Raw genomic sequence first — 25365 nt, 5'->3', positions numbered from 1 at the left:
TTTGATGAGCGCAGACAAATGTCTCCAAAGACGTTAGCATCTTGAAGTTAAAGGAACATTGCAGGAATTGTTCAGCTCAAACCAACATAATCAGTCTCACATGAGTTAGTTCACAAGACTTTGCTGGTTTTTATAACTTCCAACAGCACTCTTATGTCAAGTCTGTTTTGTGTCTCCTTGTTTGTTTGTCTGTCAGTAGTACTGAACAAAACAATAATCAATTTCCACGAAACTTGGACGAAGGGTGTGTCACTTACCAGAAAAGAGCTGAACCATCTGAATCATGAGGCATATCGAAAATTGTTTTTTATTTTCAAGCAAGCTACACAGCATATAAAGAAAAGGGATGGAAAATCTTTAAAAAACAACAACATTGATTATATTCTATAAAACCTTCACAAAAATCCTGCAGGGAAAAGAGCTACACAAACCCTTTTCCAGCTCTTTATATTGTCCTGCATACTATCCTAAAAATGATGCAGAACATCCCCATAGTGCGCAAAATAAAAAGAAGTCAAACTGACCCACGCAGGCGCTCTGCAGTCCCCGCCGTTCTTTTAGAGGGTCATAAGTGATGATTTAGAGGTGATGCTGAAGGTCCAGCAAACATAATACCACAGTTTCATAAAACTGTTGGAACTGCAGTGGTTGCACATCATGGAAGTTTATGCTTTTAAGTGCAGAACACTAAGTCCTTTTGAACACCAAATATTTCTGCTTCTGGTCTTTTTTTCCATCTACCTATACTTTGCCTCCAAGCTTTGCCCCACTGAGGTCTCTGTTTTGTATACCTAAAGACGCAGCCCCCCCCCCAAATGACAAGGGAACACTTACATAACAGGCCTACGGTAGTAAAGCCTTTCCCCCAGGCTGCACAGACTGCTAATGATCTGTGCTAATCGCACACGCCAGAGCGAATAGCAACATGCTCAGCCTTACATGAGCACACACCTGGCTGCGTTTGCTTAATGCTATCACAGGAGGAATGTTGATTTCCTGCTTTAACTTCACGCAACAAGAAGAGTCACGAGAAGAACGACTTGGCACTCTCTGCTTCTGTATAACTCAGCCTATAAATGATCTGTTATATGTCCCGTACTCATCTTTTTTTTCCTTCCTAAGAACAACATGTTCCTCATTTAAGGTGCACTCATAAACACACAGTTTCCAGTTCCTGTCGTCCTGCTTGTAATGTTGATTGTAACCATCAGTGCTGTTTATAATTCCCCTTTCTGTGCAAATATTGCTCAATAACATGGGCAATGATGATCACTTTACTGCTCGTCATATCTTGATGAGCGGGTTTACTGTTCTTTTTTATCAGCTGACTTTTCTTTCCTCTATTTGACATCAAATAAAAGCGAAAAAAAATAAATTCTGGTTTGTATTATTTGAGAAAGCTTCTATTCCTGAAGAAAAATAATTCTTCAAAACCCATTTTCCCATTAATCCACTAAACCCACTAAAGCTTTTGTGTGTGTTACTTGCGCCCAAGTGCGCATACATTCACACGTTTGTGCTTTGCCCTCTTTCCATCTCTGTCTGCCGTCACTGCCAGCTGATGGGTGTTGAGAAATACGGAACGGCCCTGTAATATTTCACACTCAAGTGTTTTTGGGGTAATTCTCAGGCCGGTGCTGTTTGACCAAGAGGATTCGGTAATGATGAGGAAGTGGTGGGAAGCAGAAATACCAGAGCGCCGATGATGTCATCACCTGGCAATGAAGCAATTCTTCTCTGCAGACTTCAGGGATTTTTTTTTCTGCATAGCTCATTTCTTAACGCTGATCTCTCCCTCTTCCTCCATAGTGCCTCTACGTGTTTGCGGTTTACTTCATCATGCACAACCAGCTGTGTTGGCCGACTAAAGCCAGTTACACAGTGGAGATGAGCGGCCATGACGGTCCGGATTCCACCTACCAGGGAGGGGGAGCCACCACTGTCGGGGGCGACATCAACAAATCAACTCAGAATCTCATCAGTGCCATGGAGGAGGTGAACACGCACACATTTCATTTTTTGTGTGTGTAAATGTTTAAGTCCCACCTCCTAACCCTAACCCTTCATAAATCACAAAACTTACTTAATATTGATCCTAACTTTAGTTCATGATAGCATAAAATCCGTCTCATCTTGTATTATCGTTACCTTTATTTACCACAGCCAGGGCTTTACCGTCCCTCCACCTCCACCTTTAATTGGGTTGTCCTCCCTTATTTTCCCATGCACTCATTCCCATGGCTGTTTGCCCATTCCCTTTCCTCCTCCACACATTTCTCACATCAGCTGAGTGTGACTGCTGAGAACGTTCACGCTCAGACACTCACACACCTCTGGCTTGTCACACCGAGTCTCATCATATAACATCTGTGCAAAATGCATGTGTGTGTGTGTGTGTTAAATCAGACTTAATGTGCTTCTCATGTCAAATGCAAACACACTGTTTGGACACACATATTATCTGTATCAAGTCTGAATGACACCCTATAAGGAGTGAAATGTGAGATGAAAGGAGAAAAAAAGTTTCATTTTTGTCTTGTCTGGGAACTCCCCACTCTCCTCCTCACCGGATCCCACTTGCCGGAATCAGGTAATCTCCTTTCATTCATGAGAACACTCACTCAAATGTGGCTGCAGAAAAACAAGCAGCAGGGCCAAGAGTGGCATCGTGAGCGTTTGTTATTTGAGTGAAGCTGAAGTTTGGTTACATGAGGGATAGAAAAAGCTTATTGGACGGTCTGAGTCAGCCTCAGTTTCAACAGATCTGAGGTCACTGCTTAATTCACCTCATACCGGTTTTAACCCTACAAGCCTCAAAAACATGCAGCACACACATCTATGTATCTGCATGCACAGGTGAGAGTTGTAAAACACGTGTAGCCGTGCTAACAGCCTGACATCCGTGCTGTTAAGCTGATTCACCAACATCCGCTGACCTCGCTTTCACCCCATGAACCCACTGCGACCCTGGCCTTAACCCTTCAGGGTGCTTGGGCAGAATGCACTCTGCATGACCCTCATACTTCACAGACATGTTGAACATGCTGACAGACACACACATTCTCTGAACATATGGGTTTATTGTCCATATTGATGATCAGAAAGGGTGATCTGTGTGTGTGAAGCTAATACATGTGCACATGAAAACTGTTGTGTGCTACGATATGGAGCAGTTATTCCCTGTGTGTTGTTTAACAGGATAAAGTGTTTGTGTTTGTGTCCGTGCGTCTCAGGTGTCGGCAGACTGGGAGCGAGCCTCGCTGCGTCCCAGCAGTCAGCCAAGCAGCGCGTTTAAACCCAGTCCCGTACTGGGAACCTACACCCCCGAGGGAGGCTTCATCAACGCCAACCTGGTCACGGCAGACGAGGAGTCGCAGGAGTTTGACGACCTCATATTTGCCTTAAAAACTGGTGAGGGCCCTACCAATATTTTACGCTTTAATGACACGCTCTTAAATGACATTTTTTTTACACTTTTTTTAAACATTTTTTTACAAAGTTTGGTTTGTAATCAGTTTGCATTTAGATTATTTCACCATGAATTTATGAACCTAGTCAGATTACTCCCATATTTTTAATCCCCCACTCATCCCTTAAGTTTTGTGTAAATTTTTGAGTTAAATGGCTGCCCTCAGGGAGTTGACGTCTTTGTGGGTTGCACCCCCCTCCCCCCACTTCCTCCCACCTCCAAAAACAATTATGTGAATGGGTGTCTCTGATTGGCTCTCTGTCCTTCTATGTGTCCCTGTGATGAACTGGCCACTTGTTCAGGGTGACCCCTGCCTCCCGCCCAGTCTGCTGAGATACATTTGTCGACATGTATTACTTATCAGGACTCTATGCTAGAATGCATCCCACACAACAACAACTTTTGTAACCATGGAGATGCCCAAATTGATAGTCCTTCACAGCAGATGTGAGTGTGAGAGAACTAATAGTTAATGAGTGTGTCAGTGTGAGACAAACGCACGTACAGAGAGTTTGTCTCATCCTCCTCCAGGAATTAGACCCAGGGGTCCCTCCCATATCAAAGGAGCAAGTACAGTTGCAGCGGTGGGACGTTTGTCTCCGGTCCCGGGCTGGTATGGTGTTCAACTTTAAATAGTCTTGAGGCAGCAAACAAGTCGGGGATATGAATCGGTCCCCCCTTCTGGCCGCTCCGCAATGAGAAGCGATCAATCATATTCCTCAGTGTATCAATGAGTCAGGCTTTAAGGATTTAATGAAGTTAAATCCGTTAGCTTGTTTCGGGGTGTTGGCATGGCCTCAAAATGATGTTCCTGTCAAGATGGCAATTGATGTTTGAGGGAAATCCAATGCAAATTTGAAACCAGCCTCAGGTTATTACTCTTAAAGATTTTTCAACTTGTTGCTCCACCAGTCACCAAGAACTGCTTTTATTTCACACTTTACCCAGTGACCCCTGACCTCCTCGTCACGCCAAAGTCGTAACCCGGGTTAGTCAGCAGTAAAGATAATTCCCTCATCAGTTACATAACAGGGCGCCGCCTGACGGGGGTCAACGAGCAATGCTGTAATGAGGGTCCCCGCACTTCATTTGGTAGTGAACTATTAACACACGGATGCGGACATGTGGGTTCAGGACGTGCAGTCAGGTATTATCAGTAGGTTTTCGTTATCGCTTGGCGTCTGGGTGGAGCCTCAGACGTCTGGACGCTCGTCTTCTGCAGATAATCAGCACTGATCAGGCGGCAGACAAGAGATGTGTTCATTTTAAGTTTTTTTTTTCTGATTCAGGAACCGGCCTTAACGTCAGCGACAGTGAGTCCATCCCTGGAAGCCATGACGGCGGGAGCGTCACCAACTCCCAGATTGTTGAGCTGAGGAGAATCCCCATCGCCGACACGCACCTCTAACAGATTCTGCCTCTTCTTGTCCACATATCAAAAGAAATTTTACAGCACAGTATTTTTATACGCTGAGCTTCGGCCCTAAAACAGTGTTTTGAATAGAACATTTTCATAGAGACATTTGAGAAGTGATTTTTATTGTATGTCTGTTTTTATATATATGTGTATATATATGTATATATATATGTATATATATATATGTATGTGTGTATGTATATATATATATATATATATATATATATGTGTGTGTATATATACACTCTATATATACGGTATATATATGAAGCTATTCAGAAAAGTTTTAGTAAGTTAATTTTTAATAAGTGTTTGGGTTTGTTTTCTGTAGAGTTAGTAAAAGAGGCAACCAGACGTGTTCTGAGCAGAAGCGCCACTGCTGAGGAGGAAGATTGTGTAACATTAATAAATAATTCACCTTATATTTTACACCCGGTTGTGATGATTGGGTTATTCCTGCTCGTAACTTATGTAACAGGAAGTTTACCGCCCCTTTAATTATGTGAGCCAGTCTCTCAGGGGTCAGGGGTCAAACCCTGCGTGAATAATTATGATGACGATGGCTGCTTCACAAGAATCTGACAAACTGGTTTAACACAGAGAAACGCAGAAAGTGTAATGACATCACTTTTAAGTGGTATTTGAATAATTTTCACGTTAAAGTGAAGCTCTTTTCTTACCTTTTCACTCCAACAGAAGATTTTTTTTAACCTCCTGGAATCCAAGGTCCACCCTATTCTTGCCCTGACCTTTGACCTCTATCCCGCCTCACCTCTGCCAGACCTGTGAACTCGCCTGACTCACCGAAAGCTGTTCTACAGCTCACCAAAAAGAAAAAGGCAAGCAGAAATAGATCCATTTTTACAAACATTCTACTGACACATCGCTTCATTATCACAGACACCCTTTCCGGTTCATTACGGAGGCTGTGATGATGGCATTTAACAAGAGTCCCCAGCAGGAACAAACCAGGGGGCGAATTCACGATATTGAAGAACAGGCTTTTTTCTTCATGAGACTCCCTCCCGCTGTTTAATGACTTCATTCTTCTTCCTGCAAAGGAAATGAGGGGTGAGACTTAAGAGGCGAGAATTAGAGGAAAGAGGAAAAACATTGCGTGCGAACACAATATTTGTTCTTTTTTTTTTTTGGTTCCTGCAATATTATTTCAATACTTCTGAGACTCAGACCATCAGTTGGAGTCTTTAAAGAGCAAAGGAGGGCAAAGACGTCATTTCATTGTTTACCTCCTTATAAGAGAAGCTGTTACTACACAAGCAATTACTTTACATCCATTTATGATAACATCGCAGCTGCAACATGCAGTGGGTCCATTTCGGATCCATTAGCCTGTAGAGGGTTTTATGTCGTGTTCATTCATGAGCTACTGATTCTAGTCGTTTCCGAGGAGTGCAAGGGAAAAGGATCCGCTGCAGGGGAAACACCGATTCTCCTACACCTTAGATGGGGCCTGCCCGTGCACATCTAGATGAACTGCTGCATGGAAACTGCTGACTAAGCAAACCCAGTGCACGTTTTATAGCACATTTGGTTGTGTAATTAACCGCAGTGTACAGTTGCAGCCTCAAATAGAAATAGGCATCATGGTTTGGACAACCACAACAAAGGTTTAAAAGTGGTTAGCAGCTAACTTGAAGGAAAAGAAATTTGAGTGGAAGACTAATGTTCTCAACAAATGTTCACAGGATTGTTTTTGCCACTGTTTGGTTGCTTTCTCATCGATTTGGTTGCTTCTCGAGCAAAATGTTAAGCAAGATGCTGATAAAGTGTTCAGTGTTCTATTTTTTTCATCTAAAATCACACCCTGCTGTTTACAGTACTATAGATTCGCAAAAAAAAAAAGTATGTGTGAGAATATACACGTGATGCTTGAGGAGTCAAACCCAACCCTCGCCACGAGGTTTTCTCACTTCACGAAGGACAGGAAACACCGGTGTCCTCTTTCAGGAGCAATCTCTCTTGTTTGGTCTTGTTTATGTGTTTTCAACACAGATCCTGGAGATGAAGTTACACAAAAAGAAACCGTATCGTGATCTGACATACATTTATTGTAAAGATGTCCTCCATGGATTATACCATTATGTAAATTCAATAATAAGGGTGTGAGTTTACCCAACTCCACCTTCTGCCTGCTTTCATTCGGCCTTTTCTCTTGAGGATAATGAACACAGGCTCAGGCTCTGAATGAGGGTGTTGCAATAGAATCGGCATTGCAATTGAGTGCTGCAACAATTGCTATCATGAGTCGAATCAATACAGCCAGACTATGAGTGAAGAGTTGCGATGGTGGTGAGGATCAGGTGAAACAAAGAAAAGTACAGTGTGTTACGTGTCAAATGTTGCTCTGGTTCAAATTTATCCACCAATCAGCACACCGAACATTTAGAAATTGAACTCAGCATACCGATTTAAAAGGAACTGATTAATACATGAGATGCAAACAAAATGCTTCCCTTTATTGATAAATCATGACATGCATGCAAAATCAATCGATGCATTCCTTCTCGTTCCCTGCAAAGATGGTGTAAAAGAGACTTGACCCAAAAGACTTTTCACTTCGGTGCATCCCGTGCCATCTTTTTTCAACCTCGAGTTTGAGTGTGGATGATTTATGCTCCTAGTACGTATTTGTGAATCTGTGTATTACGCACATGGTACTTGTTCTCAAACAGCTCCGCATTCCCCATGCTCCTGCCAGCCTTTCACGGAAACGCAGAGTGAAGGGAAGACGAAAGTTGTGAGGACGGCGAGGAAACGATGGAAGTGTGGTCCGACATTAGCATATAAGTACGCATTTACAGGCGTGGACTGTTTGCACATGACATTGCAACTCATTAAGATGGCAAATGGTGACCTTTTGATAATGACATCAGAGGAGGCTTTTCTTTCTACATCCTGACATCCCAGGGCGAATTCGATCATCCTGCCGCCCGCCTTCAAATGCATCACTCTGGTTTTGGCATCAACATCCATCTCTGCAGCGTCGTCTTTGAATTATTCTGGGGAGAGAAGATGGAAGACTTTGGCCTTCATCACTCAGTTGCGGTGATTTGTAGGCATCACACCAGACAGCACTTTGTAGTATATGATAGTGGTAACCAATAGCAACACTATATTGACCAACATGCTGAAAGAGCTTTTCAATGAGCTGCTAACCAGTTCCGTGTAGTGTACCTTGGATTTTGGACTTTTTCCACATTTTTATTTCGTTGTCTATAAAAGGCTAATTCTGATTTTCATATTTGCGTCTACAGAGGCAAAAAAACAACAATCACAATCAAGTGTCTCTAAAGAGTTAAGGAAGAGGAAGTTACTTCCATAAACTTTGATTTTATGATGTTTATTGTGCTTCTTCCATTTCTGAGGACTGCAATCATGAATTATTGTGAGGCAGGAACGGTGGGAGAGGCACGGATCAAAGGGTTTGGAATCAAACCGGTGCCCTGGGGACGAAGACCCCGCCTCAATAAGTCAATGCAGTTTCCCCTGGAGTAGATGGGTGCGTCATACTTCTCTTAAAGGGTAACAGACATTCAAACTATTTTTCTTTTCAGCTAGTTTTCTGCTTAAGATATCTGACATGGACTCCAGTGGTTCTTCATTAACCTCTTTGGAGTAAAGGAGACCTACTTGAGCCCCTCGAATGCCGGCTCTGGGTTTTTATTTGAAGCTGCTGACAACCCAGTCATATAACGTGACCTTTTGACTTTTTCCATCCCTTGGCTCTAAAGGTCAGCAGATTAAAAGTGGAGCCCATAGAGGAGTAAACAGGATGTCTTGAGCCATGGACGTAGACGTTGTAGATTAATATTGTTCACATTCATTGGCTTGATAGGGTTTTGTTGATTGGCAGCCGGGCGTAGCAGTGTAGCTTGGATTTAACAGTGGTGAAAGAAAGAAAGGGAAACAAGTAAAGATGGCTTTGCTTGTGGTGCATTAGCCACGAGCTTTAGCCGCTCAATGACATGCGATTCTGGAAACTGAAAGGCAACACATGCCGGGGCGACCGTGCCAACATGGCTGAACGAGGGGCGTAAACGGCCGGTCGTACTGAATGTAGCCAAGAGGCGTAGACATATCATGTCTGCAAATGACACTCTTGTCTTGTTCTCACTATGCTGTCTGCTTGGCAGGAAACTAAAGCATCTCATGTGTGACTGGCTGTAAGTACCTTATAACACGTCAATACATATGTTGTTTATGGGGGGTGGTGTCTTTTCGGGTGTGTGTACCCAAAATGCATGAGAGCGTGAATAATGCTCGAACTCAAAAGTATGTGAAAATCGCTTTACGGCCGTGACAACTTGCCAGAGTGTGTGTTGGCGTTGTATCTGTGCTTTGGAAGTTGACACCGCGCTTATAGCTCGCCGGTTGTCGTATTTATTTTGAAACCCTGGAGCCAGAAATAGTCATCACGTTTTGGACAGGCGAGTTGTTTTCCTGGAAACAGGGAGTCCTCAGAGAGCCGCAAACAATCGGCCACATCTGTAACTCCTATTGCGACCTTTTTTGATTGCCGTTGGAATTGTTCAGGCTGTATTGGTCCATGCTGTTGCCACCGCCACGCCCATTTGTACCGGAGCCCACGCATACGGATTCAAAGCTAGTGTTTGTAAGTAAAGCAGACTACATGAGACGCCAACTACCTTCGGCGGTTCATTTACAAACTCAACCGATCTCCCCCTCTGACTCCTCCTTCTACACTCACCCTTGGCATTCTAGCAGGCTGAGACCGGTTTGTGTTTATCGCTCCCCAGTCTTTTTTAACTGGGACAGCTCAATGCTTGGCGGAGGGGGGGGGGCATATAGCTGCCCTCCTGCCATCCTTTCCTGGCTATCTGCACCACCATTACTGCGAGCATCCTCATCATCAGTGTCATCTTTTATTGACGTGATCAACGGCAGCAGGTCCATCTTTAGAGTTTACTCCATCTTTGTTGACATTTTGTGAAAGAGGCGGATATGAGGAATTTTTGCATGAAGACATTTTCCAAATATCTATAAATTACAAATCTGTGCACAATGAGAACTGTCTAGTTGGCAGATAACGCTTGCGACACTTCTTTCAGCATCTGAAGCTGATAGCCGTCTACTGGAAAAGGCATAACTAAGCAAAAGAGGAAGGAAATAGAGGAGGAAATTGCTGCAATTAAATTCATTGGCAACCTCAGTGGAGAACTGTGAGACCCTTTCAAACTAAAGGAAGTGACACATCAGAGAGAGAAAATCATGGCTTCAAACTGGTTCCTCTGTTGGTTCAGCCGGACGCAACTGGTTTTATCCAGCAGGTCATCCGCAGTAGGCTAGCGTGAGGCAGAGCGGCCGGATGCGATCAGGCTCCACCCGAATTCATGCACAATATCCGTTATTGTTGTGTGGCTGAAATGTCAAATATGATGCAGGACCGTCAGGACAGTGGTGGAGAAGCTGAGCGACCGTCCTACAACAATTGAGCTACTGTGAAAAGAAAAGATGAAAAGCTGTAGATGAAAATTCAAAAGCGTGAGCAGACTCTGACTCGAATTGAAGTGATGCTCTTTTTCTCATGTAATGTTGATCTGTTGATGAAACCTTGAACGTCTTTACCTGGGAGAGACTTAAATTCAACTTAACTCAATTTAAATTCTTCACTAAAAGCGAAGAACCCATGAAGATGATGTCGCACTGTAACCGTAGACGATGGATTGATGACATTTTAACGTTGACCTCTTAAAACTTCACAACATCATCCAGACTAAGAGGCGAGCGGACGGCAAACCGATCTGAGAATATTTCGCATTCCCGGCTGCTCAACTCAAACATCTCTGCAGCTTTGCTTGTTTGGAGGGCAAAGAGACCACCTGCCAAAATGTGACTCAGTTAGATGAAATGAGAGAAGCCTTTTAGTCAGTTTATCTGGCAGTCGCTTCAAATGATTAAGAGGAGTCACAGAACTGGAGCAAACCAGACCAGGCAGACCTTGTCCTGAAGTAACTCCTGGGTGAATGTGTTGGAAAAATGTGGGAATGGAGGGAGAGTTGTTGTTGTACTGTCTCACGTTATATCACAAAGTGGAGGAAACCGTGTGTGTGTGTGTGTGTGTGTGTGTGTGTGTGTGTGTGTGTGTGTGTGTATGTGTGTGTGGGTGACCCTAGAAAGGGTGTGGTTCAGCCCATGTTTTTAATGTGTGATGTTTATCAGCTGACACGGCAAGAAGCGGCCCGGACAGGATCCTCGTGAGTCAGTGGCGACTCATCGCACAGAAACAGAGGAAGGGAGAGACGGCAGAAACTGAAAACACCGAAAGTGAAATAAGAAAGAGAAACATGTTTAGTTAAGCCTCGCCCGAGCTCTTTTTCCCCGTGTCATTGCACCTGAAGGCAACACTCCCACAATACGACTCCTTGATCCTGAAATCCAACCATGTTGTGGCCACTATCAGTCCGACGATCCCGCAATCTGGATCTGCTCCAAAATTGCTGATCTCACACGTGCCCCACCCCCCAATTTCATGACTCATCATGTGTCATTTTATGGGTCATGAATTATAAATGTCTAAAAAGTCCCATGTTACGATGATAAATAAAAAGAACTTCCTTTGTTGGCTGGATCGCTTCAAAACTTTGACAGTTTATTCCTGTCCAACATTTCTACTGAGATTTTTCAGGAGTTGTCAGGACGATTCTGCCCCATGGATGGATACGGTGAAAAAACATTGTAAGACTATCGATTTGTTGATAGTATGGATCCGGGTTGATCGGGAGCTGTTTGTGCTCTCTGAGTTTTTCCTAACTAGAACCTAGAGGTCATCATTCTGCTGACATAACGCTGCTCTGTTATCAGAATCATCTCATATCCTTTCATCCATTTCAGCAGCTCCCACTTTACAGCGATTAACATCTCTTTTGCCTTTCATCGAATCGTCATTTGGGAGCAACCGCAACTGTTGCCAACCGGGGACACACATCGACTTTAAATCACGATGCTTGCGTACGGCTGCTTAGACTTTACCGACATTAGCTGGTGTTGTTTTCGTGTTAGTCTAACTCCAGGAGCAAATAAAGACGGGTGGGAATACCCACCGGTCCAGACCAGACCGGTCCGGACAAGCAAATGGAAAGTTCTGAAACAGAAGCTGAAGCCCTGAGATGTCTGGCAACCCAACCAGGAGAGTAAATTTAAGCGGTGTCAGCAATAGGTCATGCTATACCTGTGATGCTGATCTAATCTTCTGACACCCCCTACCCCCACCCCCGTACATTTTTTAATATAATCTGTAATTAAAGTGGAGGGAATCTGCTTTATCGGTTCGGTCCAGCTGTAGAACCATTCCTTCACTTCGCAATCAGGCCGCGGCTTCAGGTTCGTTTAATGTCAGCTCATTTATAGACGAATCAAGAGCAAGCGGGTCAGTGTGGGCTATTTTAGGAGCGGCCAAAGATAAGTTTTCATGGGTTCTCATTCGTGTAAAGAGGCCTCGTCGCAGTTCAACGGCAGACCTGAAGGCCACGCGTGAGAATCGACTCAAAATAGAAGAAGCGAGCGTTTCGAGCCCAACAGCGAGTGTTCATCTAATATTTAGAAGCAACTTCATGCAGAAAAGCTTGAACGCTAATAAGGTTTTCTGACGAAATGATGCACCAATATAAAAAAATAAGTACAGTAATCCCTCGTAAATCGCGGTTAATGCGTTCCAGGGCCACCTGGAAAAAATGAGATCGGCGATATATCGACAAACTATTTATTTTATTATTTACGGTAATTTAAACATTTATGAACCCTCCCCATACTGATATAAAACCACCATATATCTGAATGACCTTTTCCCACACTCTTATAGATTGTTTAAAGTACTTTAAAGTGTTTCTTTAATACATGTGCTGCATTCCGTGAGTCTTGGAATCATGACATGAATCACCCGATGAGGCTTTTATTGGTGTTCGATCACGTGATATTCAGAACCTGCACAAACAGTAATCTCTTAGAAACCATGCAGGCATCTGAAATTAGAAAGTGTATGCATCTGCATCACACGCCTCTAAGTATGCAAGGTAGGACGGGACAGAGACGTGTGTCAGCCAGAAAGTCAACAGGATGGATGGGAAAATATCATCGACTTAAAGAAAAAAAGGTGTTTTTGAAGGTCGTTCACCTGATGGGACGTTCGTGACAGGAGAGAGAGGAGGTGGGGGGAATCTGAGATTAGAATGGCAGAAATGGAGGTGGAGAGGCAGACGAGGGGTAAAAGGATTTAATGAGATTGGGCGAATGATGTGGAGGCATGTGTGTGTGTGTGTGTGTGTGTGTGTGTGTGTGTGTGTGTGTGTGTGTGTGTGTGTGTGTGTGTGTGTGTGTGTGTGTGTGTGTGTGTGTGTGTGTGTGCGTGTGCGTGTGTGTGAAAGGGAGGGGTGACAGACTGAATGTTTGGAAGGAGAAGGGTGGAATAGCAGTGAGATGTGACCCACCCCATCCAGCAGACGGCCTGCCCTCGGCGAGCCCCGCTGCACCTGTTGTTTTTCAGGAGACACACGAGTTGGGGGGGTTCGTGGTGGTGGAGGCGGAGATGGGGAGGGGGGGTGAAGTGAAGGGCGCCTTTTTTTTGCTCTTTGTGACTCAGGAGAATCTGATCGGGGTGAAGAGAGGGAGAGTTAAAGCTGAGCAGGGCCTTTGCGAGGAAGATGAGGGAGGGCGGGGGGAGGTCTGCCATGAACCAGCTGCTGCTAAAAAAGGAAACTGAGCGACTTCCACCGGGGACCGGCGCGGTAAAATAAGACAAGTGGTGAAACAGCACTCCTCAGCCGGGTCTCCTGTCACCTTGGAGAAGAACTTATAGCGACCAAGGACTTCAGGGACGACGCTGCATAAAATGCACATCGGGTTTCACTTTGCGTAACCTTCATTCGGTGGCTCGCCATGACATGTCAGAGATAGATTTAATAGGGCTTCATAACAAACATAGAAAGGGAATTAAATGTCTAACCTTGAGTCTTGCTTTGCCTTGTAACCATGGATGGGGCGACGTCCACCGTTTTATGATATATATAGTTTAATGAGGGATATTAACATATGGTGTGAGGAAGACTATTTGTCTGCATGCGAAGCCTTTGGGGTTTATTTATATTTTACGCAGCATTCTCATTATTTGGACATTAATTTGTCCACGAGTGCATCCATTCTGTCAGAGAAATTAAGGTGATGCTCCTGTGGAGCACATCAAAAACTATATTTAGTCGCTGTAATTTATTTGGAAAAACTCAATTATCCTTGCCCTTTATGTGGTGGCATGTTTGCATCTTTTTCTTAGGGGTCATACAGAATTTCATCCTCGATGTGATCTGGAGCCAAGTCCTCCACGACGTAACAGGAGAGAGAGAGAGGATGATGAAGATTTTGCTCATTCCTCTCTTGCAGCTCTCAGATTAGTTCAGGACACCGAACCTTTGCGCCTCACTCCGAACAAATGCAGTAATATGAGTTGCGTGCTGTTCCCCTACACTTTGCTGCATGCAGCGTGGTATATATTTTTGAACTCCGAGGCGTGTTAATGTCAGGCTGACTTTGCTGCTCGGGTACATGTCATGCAAAGTTCTCATCGGTCTTTTCGACGGTGGTTGTTATGATCCCGTCTCACGCTGCGTCGCTGTCGATGCTCAAGCAGCTTCGGCATCCTCGAAACTTGTCAAACAGAAACCTGTGATGAGGTCAGGCTTCAGATGGAAAGTTTAGGAGAGAAGAGAAATATTACGGATGCACAAAATTCCATCGATGACAGATGCTGGAAAAGGACAGGGAGTAAGACAATGCAATACATCACTGACTGACTGTGTGTTAGGTTTATGTGGCTTTGCTCTGACAGGGTTTTAAACTATTCCAATCAGGCTGGTCAAATCATTTTGTTTACTTTCGCCGTTCAGGATTTCTATCGGCCCTCTAATCCCTCTGCGGCCCGAATAACAGAAACCAAGCTGACATCATTCTCCATCAGTCGCTTCAGGGATGGATTTACTCAACGCCTCGTCTTATGTTTCACAAGTGCATTTAAAGATTAAGACGGTCCTGTATGGCGCAGACAGTATTTCTCTCTGGGCTCTTCAAATGATACCTAAAATATGTCGAGAACCTCGAACCTGATCCTATCGTTTAATTATATCTATTTTAGCCTCGGCAAAAAGAGGCGACAGCTATGCAGGACTTTTCCCCAGCAGTAGTAAAGGCCGAACCCTGAACTTGTGCTGTGTAAGAGTTGCAGACATACCAGTGGAGTGCATTGCATATGTGTGTGTATGTTTGTGTGTGTGTGTGTGTGTGTGAGAGAAGTGGTTGGAGGTGGAATGCTGACCATGCTGGGACTTTGGTATGGTGGTGATAGGAGTCCTGGCATGGGAACATAGCACAGTGCAGCTCTTGCTGTCAGGTTTCTGTCCATGCTAAACATGAGGGGGTACAACTGTCCCTAAAGCCCCGCTGAGGATATTTAAAAGGATCGTAATTAACACCATCAACATAAATCAAACCCGCTATCGGTGCTGTTTTGCCATTGCTGCTACTCGATTTTTGCTCACCACACAAAAAGCACAAAACGTGACGGAATCCAGAGACTCCACACTAAGTTTAGAAAAGAAATGTCCTATCTATCTCGAAAGGATCGATGTTTATATGACAGCTGTTGACATGTATGCGATGCACTTATTTAGAACGCTTTCAGGCATGTGCAAATATGTGTTGACAGACAACATACATGCAGGGACAGAAGGTCTCCACGAGGTCCATCACGGTGTCAACCCTCTGCTAACGCGCAGCAGGGTAAATAAAGGAAAGTGAAAGGACCTGCTTTGTGTCAAGTCGCTGCATTCAGGGACCGGCGAGCAGCTCGATGTGGATCGAGATGACATGCGGTCCGTCTTTTGACGACGGAGAAGCAGAAGGAGAAGCGCTCCGGCTGGAATAAATAAATAAAGAAAGTGCTGCTGCTTTGAGGGATGACAGCGTTCCTGGATGTTTTCCACAGCAGGATGTAGGAACTAAATCCGAATCAGTCCGCACATCTACCAGAAACTAAACAGTCACTTCAAACGAAATGAAACCTGAATCCACAGTCCAGTTCTAAACCTTTACCTGAAGCCCTTTCCTGTTGCTTCATCTGCGGTTCATGTATTTCTTAATATGCTCCGACACCGGTGTGTTAATGATAACCTAACAGCAGCTCAGTTCTGTTGGCTATCATCTGTGGAGGTCAGACCCCGAATGAAACGCTTGAACTGTGTGACCCTGATGTGTCATTCACTTCTATTATGTCACACTGATGATGTAGCGCTGCCGCAGAGGCTTACGGGGGCCCAGGTCCGAGCCTCCACATTCAGTGGCGAATGAACCGTGTTCGCTCACCAGCGAGCTGCTGGGAACCTCTGGATCACAGGGGCTTGTGGGTAGTGGGATTAGCCGGTGAGAGGAAACAGCTGAGGCCTCGTAGCATCAGCAGTTGCTAACGGTTCGCTCCTAAAGCACACACACACACACACATGCATGCACGCCATCCCCTCAATAATCCCCTCCTCCTTTCTTTCCATCCACAGGGGTCAGGCGCCGACAAAGGCCCGAGCCCACAAAAGTCAAACGTGGTGGGAGGGGTGGGTAGCAGGGGGGGCTGAGGTGCGCTTTCAAAGCTGATAGAGCTGCTTAGTCATCACTGATGCTGGTTAAAATTGATAATGTGCAAAAAAAGAAAAAAGTCCCCGGTGAAGCTGATGAGCTGTTGCTTTGTATTGTGAGTTTAGAGGCGGGGGTTTCCTTTCTTTTAGCGCAGCGTCCAGCATCACTGATGACATCTGAGCATCACAAGGACGGGTTCTGTTACGCAATCACGACATTCGTGCAATCTGCGCATACATTTCTAACAAAATCAATCTGCACAAAACTGGGTTGACATAATTTAGAGTCAATACTCTGTGGGTAAAACTGATCGATTGCTTACTAAACAGAACTTTAGAAGTGGGTCACGTCCAGTCCAACAAGTGACAGAATGAGAAAGCATCAGAAAACATTCACCTATGCAAGTTAAATATTCACTTCACCCTGAAACAAACAGAACCGCAATGATTTCAGGAATCCTTTAGGGCTGGGTAGTATCCAAATGTTGAGTAAATGTTAACACATTTGTGTAAATAAGACTTGAGAAGCACAAAAGAGCTCAAAGTACAAAAATAATGATACCATGTTTAACCATATTACTGTATATTAAAGAAGAAATCCATCAGCACACATTGAGACCTCACGCAGACACGTCCTCAGTTAATTCTCTACAGCAGGTCAACTCCTTGAGCATGCATCATTTAGCAGGCATCAATAAATCATGTGTTTTGCTTTATGCCAAAAACTGCAGCCTTCAACCTGTGTTAGGTTTCTCTGAGACTTTTTCATTAATTCTCCTCCCATTAATGAAAACAAATAAGCCTATGATATGATCCTGTTTTATCTGACATTTTGACGCAGATGCATAATTCATAATTCAACTCATGGAAACTGTTCAATGAAGACCAGCATGGAAATATAGAGTCTGATAAGAGGAATGATTCTCGAGTCCATTTTATTGAGATTTATGATTTTGTCTTGTCTTGTAAATTTTGTTTTGAATTAAACAGCAAACTCTGTCTGCGCATAATGAGAGCAACAGGGAGAAATAAGGTTTATTTGGTTATCCTGTTGACTTTAGTGACGTCAGCGACAGGAAGTAATTCCAGGTGCAATTCCACAACTCACCGCTAGGGGCAGTGTTGGACCAATTTTTAGATTAAGATGATGGTTCAGCAGAACGTCAACCTGCTTCTAATTTAATGCTGTGACCCATATAAAATTATTTTCTATCAGGGTAAGAATTAATCATTAGCAGATTCAATTTAACTTTTCAGTGAAAAATGTTTGTGTTTTAAGAAATTTGTGCAGCGAGTGTGGTGCGATGATATAAAGTGTTGCACAAAAATTCAAAACCCAGGTGTAATTTTGAACAAAATATTTATTCAAATCAAAAGGAAGAACTAGACAAAAGGTAAAATCATTCAGAACATAGTATATTCATAGAATATCTATACATCGTCATGATTAACAGACAAAAAAAAAAGATAAAAACATACAAACGGAGAATGAAGAAAACTCAGTGAGTAATATTGCACTTTGTTCCTAAAATGTTTCAGATCCCATCTCCCAGGTTCTTTATCTGCGTACATTTCAGTCCCTGCCTTTTTTTTTTTTTTAGGTCAGGAGATTAGCTTAGTTTTGACACTGGGCTAGTCTGAGATCCGAGTAAATAGACTATGGAACTGACCGACCTGAAACCTGAAATATGTAAGCTTATTCATTTCTTTGTAGCTTGAATCAGTTTCCCTAAAATGAAGCCAAGCAAAAACAAAAAAACAAAAATACAACAGGAGTTAAATGTGGAAGAAGCAGTTCATCTGCTGTCCCATGTTACCTAAATGTTTCTTGAGGGTATGGGGGGGAAGGGTGCTGGTCAACAGCTGCCACCCTCCGGCCTGAGGGGGATCAGAGAGGTCAGGGAGACAAACTCAAGAAGGTAAGTAGGAAGCAAACAAAACCAAATGCCCAGAAATACATCGACAAAAAAAAAAATTATCATCAGCTTCAGAAAAAGAACAGGCCTGTCCAAGATGTCTCATCACTGCTTCTAACGGACTTGTTTTTTTTTAAAATTCCCTCTTCCCTTTTTGTCCTTTTTGAATAAACACAGAAAGGTTTTCTAACCACGCAGATGTGTACAAAGACGAGGAGAACGAGCGAAGGTGGACACTGAGAAAGAATCACGATCGAGTCAAGGCCACGAGAGATAAGATCACTTAACATCTGCGGGTTTTGCCGGGTTTAGTTGCAGCTGGATCTAGACGAGGGCGTTCATACAATCACACAAACATACGACGGGCGTGAGCTACGTTTAAATGTAAACTCCAAGGGGTTGCAAATCTAAAAAAAAAAAAAAAAAAAAAAAATCTAAGTTATGCATGCATGTCCCACAGACACCGCGAAACTGAAAATCCTTTAAGATGGTAAAAGATGGTTTTTCTCAAGACCTTCATCACCGAATGCTTTTTTTCTTTTATTTATAAAAACTGCTTCTTTTTCCTTTATCGGGACTACGTCAAACCTCTGCTACAACCGGTCTTTGGCGTTGAATGAGTTAGAAAACCAATGTATTACTCATGTCAACCTACGACTACTTGTTCTGACCGGTCTCAACAGACGTTCAACCGAGTCCTCCAGCTCCTCACGGGCGCTGTGTTTTACTTCTGTAATGGAGAAGCCTCTTTTTCTTTTCTTTTTATGTCAATCTGGCCTTCTGGTGTCACTGGTCTGGTTAAAAAACAAACAAACATCTGTCTCTTGGTAGAAAAGGATGAGCGCAGCAGGACAAAAAGGGAATGTGATTCATCTCAAGAGAGCTGCCTTTCGTCTCTTATTTTGGTAATTAGAAAAAGGTCGTTCTTTTTAAAAAGTGCAATTAAAAGAAAAGCTATACCTAGAACTTTTTTTTCCCCCCCAACTCTTTTGGCAAGTGACAAAACCACCTGAGACAGTGCTATTAGGGCAGTTATGCAAGCCTGGTTTACCCTGAGATTAGGAATAGAGGGGCTGCAGGTAATAAGGGTAGGGTGAGTCCTTCCACAATGAACCGCCCACTCCTTCTCACACACAGACACACACTCACACACACACCAGCTCGCAAGTCTGCAACCCTCCTAGTCCAAATCCAGAGCAAACCGCAACACGAAAAACAGGGATAGAAGGTTAAAACTCATTCTAGCAGTCGAGAGAATAACACAACTAAAGAGAGAAGCCACACATGGATCCAAGCTGAGGAGGCAACGTCTTCAAAAAAGCTTCCAGATGGAGATGGTGTGCTGCTGTGGTGGAAAACGTCCGGTAAAGTCAGTGAGGAAATGTCATGAAGGGGGGGGGGGAACGACGAATTATTTAACATCTTAAACAAATTCAGTGCATTGTTCTTGTCCTTTTCAGTCATTTTTTTCTCTTCTCAAAGCAAATCCTGTTCTCATCGTCGATCAAAGTTATGCCGATGGAAAAAAAAAAAAAAATGTAAAAGCTTGCAGTCTCATATATTCTTAGTTTGGTGTGTTACAAGGCTGAAACCAAACTTAGTGATTTCTTTTTTTTTTTTCTTTTTTTTTTTTTCTTCAATTATCATGGAGCCACACTACTCAAGTAAAGAACAAAATGTGCAAAACAAAATCCCAAATGAGGCAGGAGGGTCTAGTCTTTGCTCTGTTGTCGACCGCTGCCAGTGAATGCTTTCGTTCATACAGACAATGGTGGTCAGAACGTTGTTATTTTTGTCTCTTCATCCCGTTTTCTTTAGGAGATTCTGCTGAAGTCTGGACATGATCAGTTCCGCCCTTCGCGTGAAGAGCCATGTCCTTATGTGCCATGAGTACAGAAGAATCAAGGTTCGAAGAGAGGCTTCGCAGGTCGAGTCTTGCCGATTCGTCCTTGATTCTACCAGCAAGACTCTCGCTACTAGTAGGGGGGGATGGGAGGGGGGGCTCATACAGACTGAAAGTGTGTTCATCCAACCCTCAGCATGTTGACACGGGAAGGAAGTGATACCCCAAACTATGGACTCCTGTCTCTCTCGCTGAGGGAAGGCAGGAACGGGTTTGTCCAACCCAACTCGACTGTGGCGTTTGTCAAAGTCTCTGTCGGCCGGTTGGATACTCTTCTCTCGATGTCGGCAGTGCGGCGTTAACACCGTCGTAAGAGAGAAAAATAAACTAAACTGAGCCTTACGGGCGGCTCCCCGACTCTGTCGGGGCGGTTTTCGGGAGCGCCGCTCAGCGAGATGGACAGGCGTCGAGTCTGCGCTCCTCTGTGCGGCTGACGTGATCGGGATTAGGATCGATCTGGAGCGGAGAGGAGAACAGGAAACGAGTATTAATTTGATGGAACAAAGAGCTGGTTATAGTTCGTCTGAAGCTGAAGCAGAAGCTTCAGACAATGCTTCGCTCTGTTCGCTCTTACCTCGGAGTACAGAGGTGGAGGCTGGAAGCGGAACTCGTGAATGTAAGCGAAAAGAGGTCCGTCCAGCTCTTCTCGGGACGCCGGTACGTCCAGACTGCTCCGCCTCTGCTCTTCCGTCACGATTTCTGCATAGCTAGGTGGAGCTGAAGGGGAAGATGGAGCGAACGTGCTTAGGAATCGAAGGGGGATTACCCACAGATTAGATCAGCCAGTCTCCACGAACGAAAAAATAAAACCCACCTTCTGGCCTCTCTGGCAGACCCATGCCCAGCCAGCTAATGCTGCACTGGCTGCTGACGCTGGAGGTACGGGAGCCAAAGGGATGAAGAGGGATTGTTCCGATGACCAGGGGCAGGTTCAAGGACAGGTTTATTGCCCCGGGTATGTCTACGTATACCTGAGAAAAAGACACCGCAAACCGGTTAAGACTGCAAGTAAAGCTGGAGTTGTAGTAACGCTGATATAAATAGAAGGATTTGGATTTTAGCCTTTGGCATGAAATGAAACCGCTTTTTAATCCTCTATGAACGAAAACCAAGCCGATCTGTGGTTGAAGGGCTGTGCAGCCATTCACCAAAATGTGGGTCAATCGGTTGCTTATACAAAAGGTGGCCTGGTGTTTGTCTGCTTTCAAGGTGAAGAGGTTATAAGCACCTTTGAGGCAGGTGTTACCAAAGATATTCTCGGCTAATGCTCTTAGCAGCATGTGGAGAGAACACCTGGTGCAATCCAAGGTGCAGAATTTGCAATGTGAGCTGAGTCAGCCAGGTCCTCAGCCAGGAGGCTAACTGGGGAAGCATACTGATTCTGTACCGGTTAATGGTACACAGTAATGTTGATAAGACAGGAGTGTTTTAGCCTGGGCAAGTGTCGCTACACGGGGGTCGTACTCACCATGAGGGAGTACTCCACCCTGATGATGCTGCAGTCCAGGATGGAGGGAGAGACGGGTGGGATCTTCAGCATCTTGCCGCTCCAGGTTTCAGTTTTGCCCGACGACAGCGACTCTCCCCGCAGGTTAGCCACCAGCTGTTTGACCTCCTTCATCTTCCCTTTGGCGTAGAATGTCTGGGTCTGGTAGATGGCCGCCTTCGGCACCACCATGCGGGACGAGCAGTTCTCGATCTCTGCGAAGATCTGGATCGACTCTCCTGGAGAATTTCAGGCGTTGAGACGGGAGGTTAATTAAAGTCTTTCCACAGCAAACATCTGTTTATCCACTGGTTGGAGAAACAATGTTATCAGTAGGTTATAAATCATTCGCTCGTCCTTCTCACCTGGGGTGTATCCCTTCCTTTCAATTTTGGCACTTAGGGAAATAGGACCTGAGGTGCAGAACCAACAGCAAAGCGTTTTGTCTTTTGTGCCGGCCTGTGGTGACTGGAGAAAGAAAAAAAACAAAAAAAAACAGGGTAAGCAAATAATAAGCAACTGATTTCTTCATCACCATCTTCCAATCACTGAAAAACTGGATAAGATGTGCAAGCTCCTCTGTTCTAATCAGTCATTTCTAGATCACACTCCTTCAATATTTGTCTTTCTGCTTAATAAACGTGGTCCGATCGGAACACGCCCAGGTCTGCTTCAAAGCTTACCAGCAATAATGGAGTGTTGATGTCAATGTGCTCAAAGACTGTAAATTCCTTCTTGGTCTTCATGGGCAGGAGCCAAGGCCTGTGGAGTTCCGCCTTCACCCAATAGCGCACGCTGCCATGCTTCCCTTCGAAAGAGGTAGCCAGAGGTCTGCAAGGGGGGGGGAGCAGGTAAAAGAATCGTTCAAAAAATAGTTTCTGAGGGAACTGAGTGATGATGTCATCGATGCTCAAGTCACCACACTCTTCACGCGTGGTCTTGAGGAACTCACGTCTGTGGAAGCTCGAGGCTGAATGCATACTCATGTCTTCCTGAATGAATAGTGGTGAGTCCTTCCTCTGAGTTGTCATCGTCTGAAACACAAGGAGGACAATATTCCAAACACATGTATACCATACCTGAGAAAAATGCTCTACGTAGGCATCTGAAAGTCATATAAAAAAAAAACACAGGGTGGGGGAGACAAAAGAGAATAAAAGGGAATTTACTATCATATTTGGCTTTTTTTTTTTTTAAAAAAAGAATTATTGAGTGATAAAGCAGCAGACTCACATAGAACACATCAAGGACGTGTCGGAAATAATATTGGGGATTATTAATTAGGGGAATGAAGAACTAAATCCCAAACAGGATGGAGCTGGGTGGGGGTTACATGGGGCATAATAAAAATTAGATTTACATGCTAGAATTTTAAAAAAAAAAAAAAAAGTAAGAGAGGGATTTGTAAAAAAAAAAAAAAAAAAAAAAAAAAATGAGGGGGGGATATTTTAATAAATTTAATTTTTACAAATAAAAATTAACTGCATTTCACAGAGCAGGAGCGGGTGTGCTTCTGCCAGCTCAGCACTCCCCCCCCCCCCCTCCCACGGCAGCAGCCGTGTGGTAAACAAGTGCGGAGCTGTCAGTCAAACCGGCAGGCAGACTCCAGCAGGAGGAGACCGGCCCAAACCGGTGCGAGCAGCTTCCACAGCAGCGCTGCGCTCATTACGCATTCAGTGTGCGACGGCTCCCAGGCAGCCGCTACCGCAGTTTAATCCCGCATCACGGACAAACGCTTTTCCAACGAGCTGTAAAATAAAGCCTCTAAAATCTAGCGCATTTTCGCAGCAATGCGGTTTTTTTTTTGTTTTGTTTTTTAATGACAGATGCTGCAAGTAAATATTAATCCGTTCAATGTCAGCCAAGATGTTTCTAAATGGATGAAAGCATCCAGCTAATCCCTTAAATGCGCAAACACGTTCAGCAATGGGTTGATTATCAGAAGCCTGAACTAGTATCAACCAGCCTGTGGATAACGTGACACCATATGTGTGCAGTAAATCCTAATGCGACGTCATGTATTTAAAAAAAAAACACATTTTTACAAACGATGATGTGCTCAACTGAAATGTCGCTTTGAAGACTTTTTTATATTTCTGTCATAGCTTTGGATTTGAAGTCAAACTTGGCGTGCAACAGCTAAAAACATCCTATTCTTGCAGCTTTTTCTCCTTAAATGAAAAAGTTGCAGAATTGTCCGTCACTCTCTGCAAGAAGATGACGTCATCGGCCACACATGAGCATCTCAGCCAATGGCAACACAGCCGAGGGAGGGGGTATGCCTCGTCGCCCCGCCCCCTCCGTGTCCAGTTTTCCGAACAGGATTGAACCGCTTTGAACAATGGGTGGAAACTTAAGAAAAGCTACAAAGAAACACGCAAAATTACGCGTTTTTTCATCGAAATCTTTAGACACAGATGAAGATACGTCATTGGAGGTTATGACTTTATCGTCCCGTGTTCTAGAAATGGACTATAATTGTCGTTTTATACTTTAAATGCTGTGAAAAACACGCTTGCCCGAGCTGTCATTCATTGACACAAACAAGTAAAGATGGGACCCCTATCTTATCAGCGCCATATATCAGGATTACATCACAGAAGCCTCAACGATACCAACGTTTTGTCTTTAAAAAAAAAATCATTACGAAATTGCCACCATTTACGACATTCAAGACAACAGCATCCTCATCCTCCAAGCGAAACCGGAGCCCCGGTCAATGAACACAACACACCAGTGTCTCCAAAACTTCCTTACCTCTCTCATGTCCGATTAAAATATCTCTGTGATTCAGATATTCCACTTCTTCTGTGTAGTTTTGCGTGTAGGCAGTGTTGGATCCAGCATTTCTCGATTCAGTCCAACGAACTTTTGCAAATCCTTTGGCGTGGATTTTGAGAGATTTCACGCGGATTTCTCCGGTGACTTCGATGGTCACCCTCCCTGAGACGCAGTCCCCGCTGGAGAAGACGGGGACGTTGCTGTCATTGAGACAGTCGTAGCTCACTGTGAAGCTCTTTACCTTCCCTAGCACCATGGTGGAAAGAAATAGGCTGCGGAGAGCTCGGAATTAAAAAAAAAGAGTCTGTGAAAAAATGATCTCATATGAAAAAGAGATGCGGATTTTAAAGGCACTGATCAAGTGTGTGTCTGCCCTGCAAAAAAAAAAAAAAAAAAAAGCAGTGGGCACGATCAGTGGCTTCTCTCAGAGCAGTTCATTGAAATGTGGGATGGCTGAATAACAGCAAAGGATGCTGTTATCATCCGCCTCTCGCCGAGTTGGTCTCCAGTCAAAGACAAGGAAGCTCCGTCGCTCGGCTCACTTTAAGCGACAGCCTGTGTGAAAAACAACCTTCTGCGCATGCGCAGGCCTCCCCTCCCTCCCTCCCTCCTTCCGCCTTCTGGAACAAGGCAGGAAGAGTGTGGCACCGAGCCAAGATGACAAGTTTGGTCAAACAGCTGGAAGACTGGACAAAGAAATGGTGATCGTTTGTTCTGCGAGACTTTTGAATTAGAAGGCACACAT

General features: G+C 44.2%; 2 protein-coding genes across 2 annotated transcripts in view; one reads left to right on the top strand and one right to left on the bottom strand.

The window, feature by feature from the left end:
* Positions 1-5256, top strand: part of adgrv1 (adhesion G protein-coupled receptor V1) — an 84264-nt gene extending 79008 nt beyond the window's left edge. The window contains exons 93-95 of the mRNA XM_068310476.1: positions 1810-1995; positions 3234-3411; positions 4759-5256. Of these exons, the coding sequence (XP_068166577.1) occupies positions 1810-1995; positions 3234-3411; positions 4759-4877 (483 nt within the window). The 3' untranslated portion in view covers positions 4878-5256. The remainder of the gene's footprint in view (positions 1-1809; positions 1996-3233; positions 3412-4758) is intronic.
* A 12621-nt stretch (positions 5257-17877) lies between these two features.
* arrdc3a (arrestin domain containing 3a) lies at positions 17878-25144 on the bottom strand. Its single transcript, XM_068310336.1, has 8 exons — positions 24597-25144; positions 22792-22873; positions 22523-22670; positions 22205-22307; positions 21822-22078; positions 21168-21324; positions 20928-21070; positions 17878-20809 (listed from the first exon to the last, which is right to left on the bottom strand). The coding sequence occupies exons 1-8, from the start codon at positions 24874-24876 to the stop codon at positions 20741-20743; spliced, it is 1239 nt and encodes a 412-aa protein (XP_068166437.1). The 5' UTR covers positions 24877-25144; the 3' UTR covers positions 17878-20740.
* Positions 25145-25365: the final 221 nt, after the last annotated feature.

Source organism: Antennarius striatus, chromosome 3 (genome assembly GCF_040054535.1).
Source record: "Antennarius striatus isolate MH-2024 chromosome 3, ASM4005453v1, whole genome shotgun sequence".
Classification (NCBI taxonomy): domain Eukaryota; kingdom Metazoa; phylum Chordata; class Actinopteri; order Lophiiformes; family Antennariidae; genus Antennarius; species Antennarius striatus.
The sequence above is the reverse complement of the archived record's forward strand: the minus strand, read 5'-3'. Positions and strand labels throughout refer to the sequence as shown.

Coding starts and splice junctions, on each gene's coding strand:
- arrdc3a (XM_068310336.1), bottom strand. CDS start 24,876: ATGGTGCTAGGGAAGGTAAAGAGCTTCACAGTGAGCTACGACTGTCTC. Junction 22,079..22,204: donor AAGGAAGGGATACACCCCAG/GTGAGAAGGACG, acceptor GAAATTCTCCAG/GAGAGTCGATCCAGATCTTC. Junction 21,325..21,821: donor GGGTGGAGTACTCCCTCATG/GTGAGTACGACC, acceptor TCTTTTTCTCAG/GTATACGTAGACATACCCGG.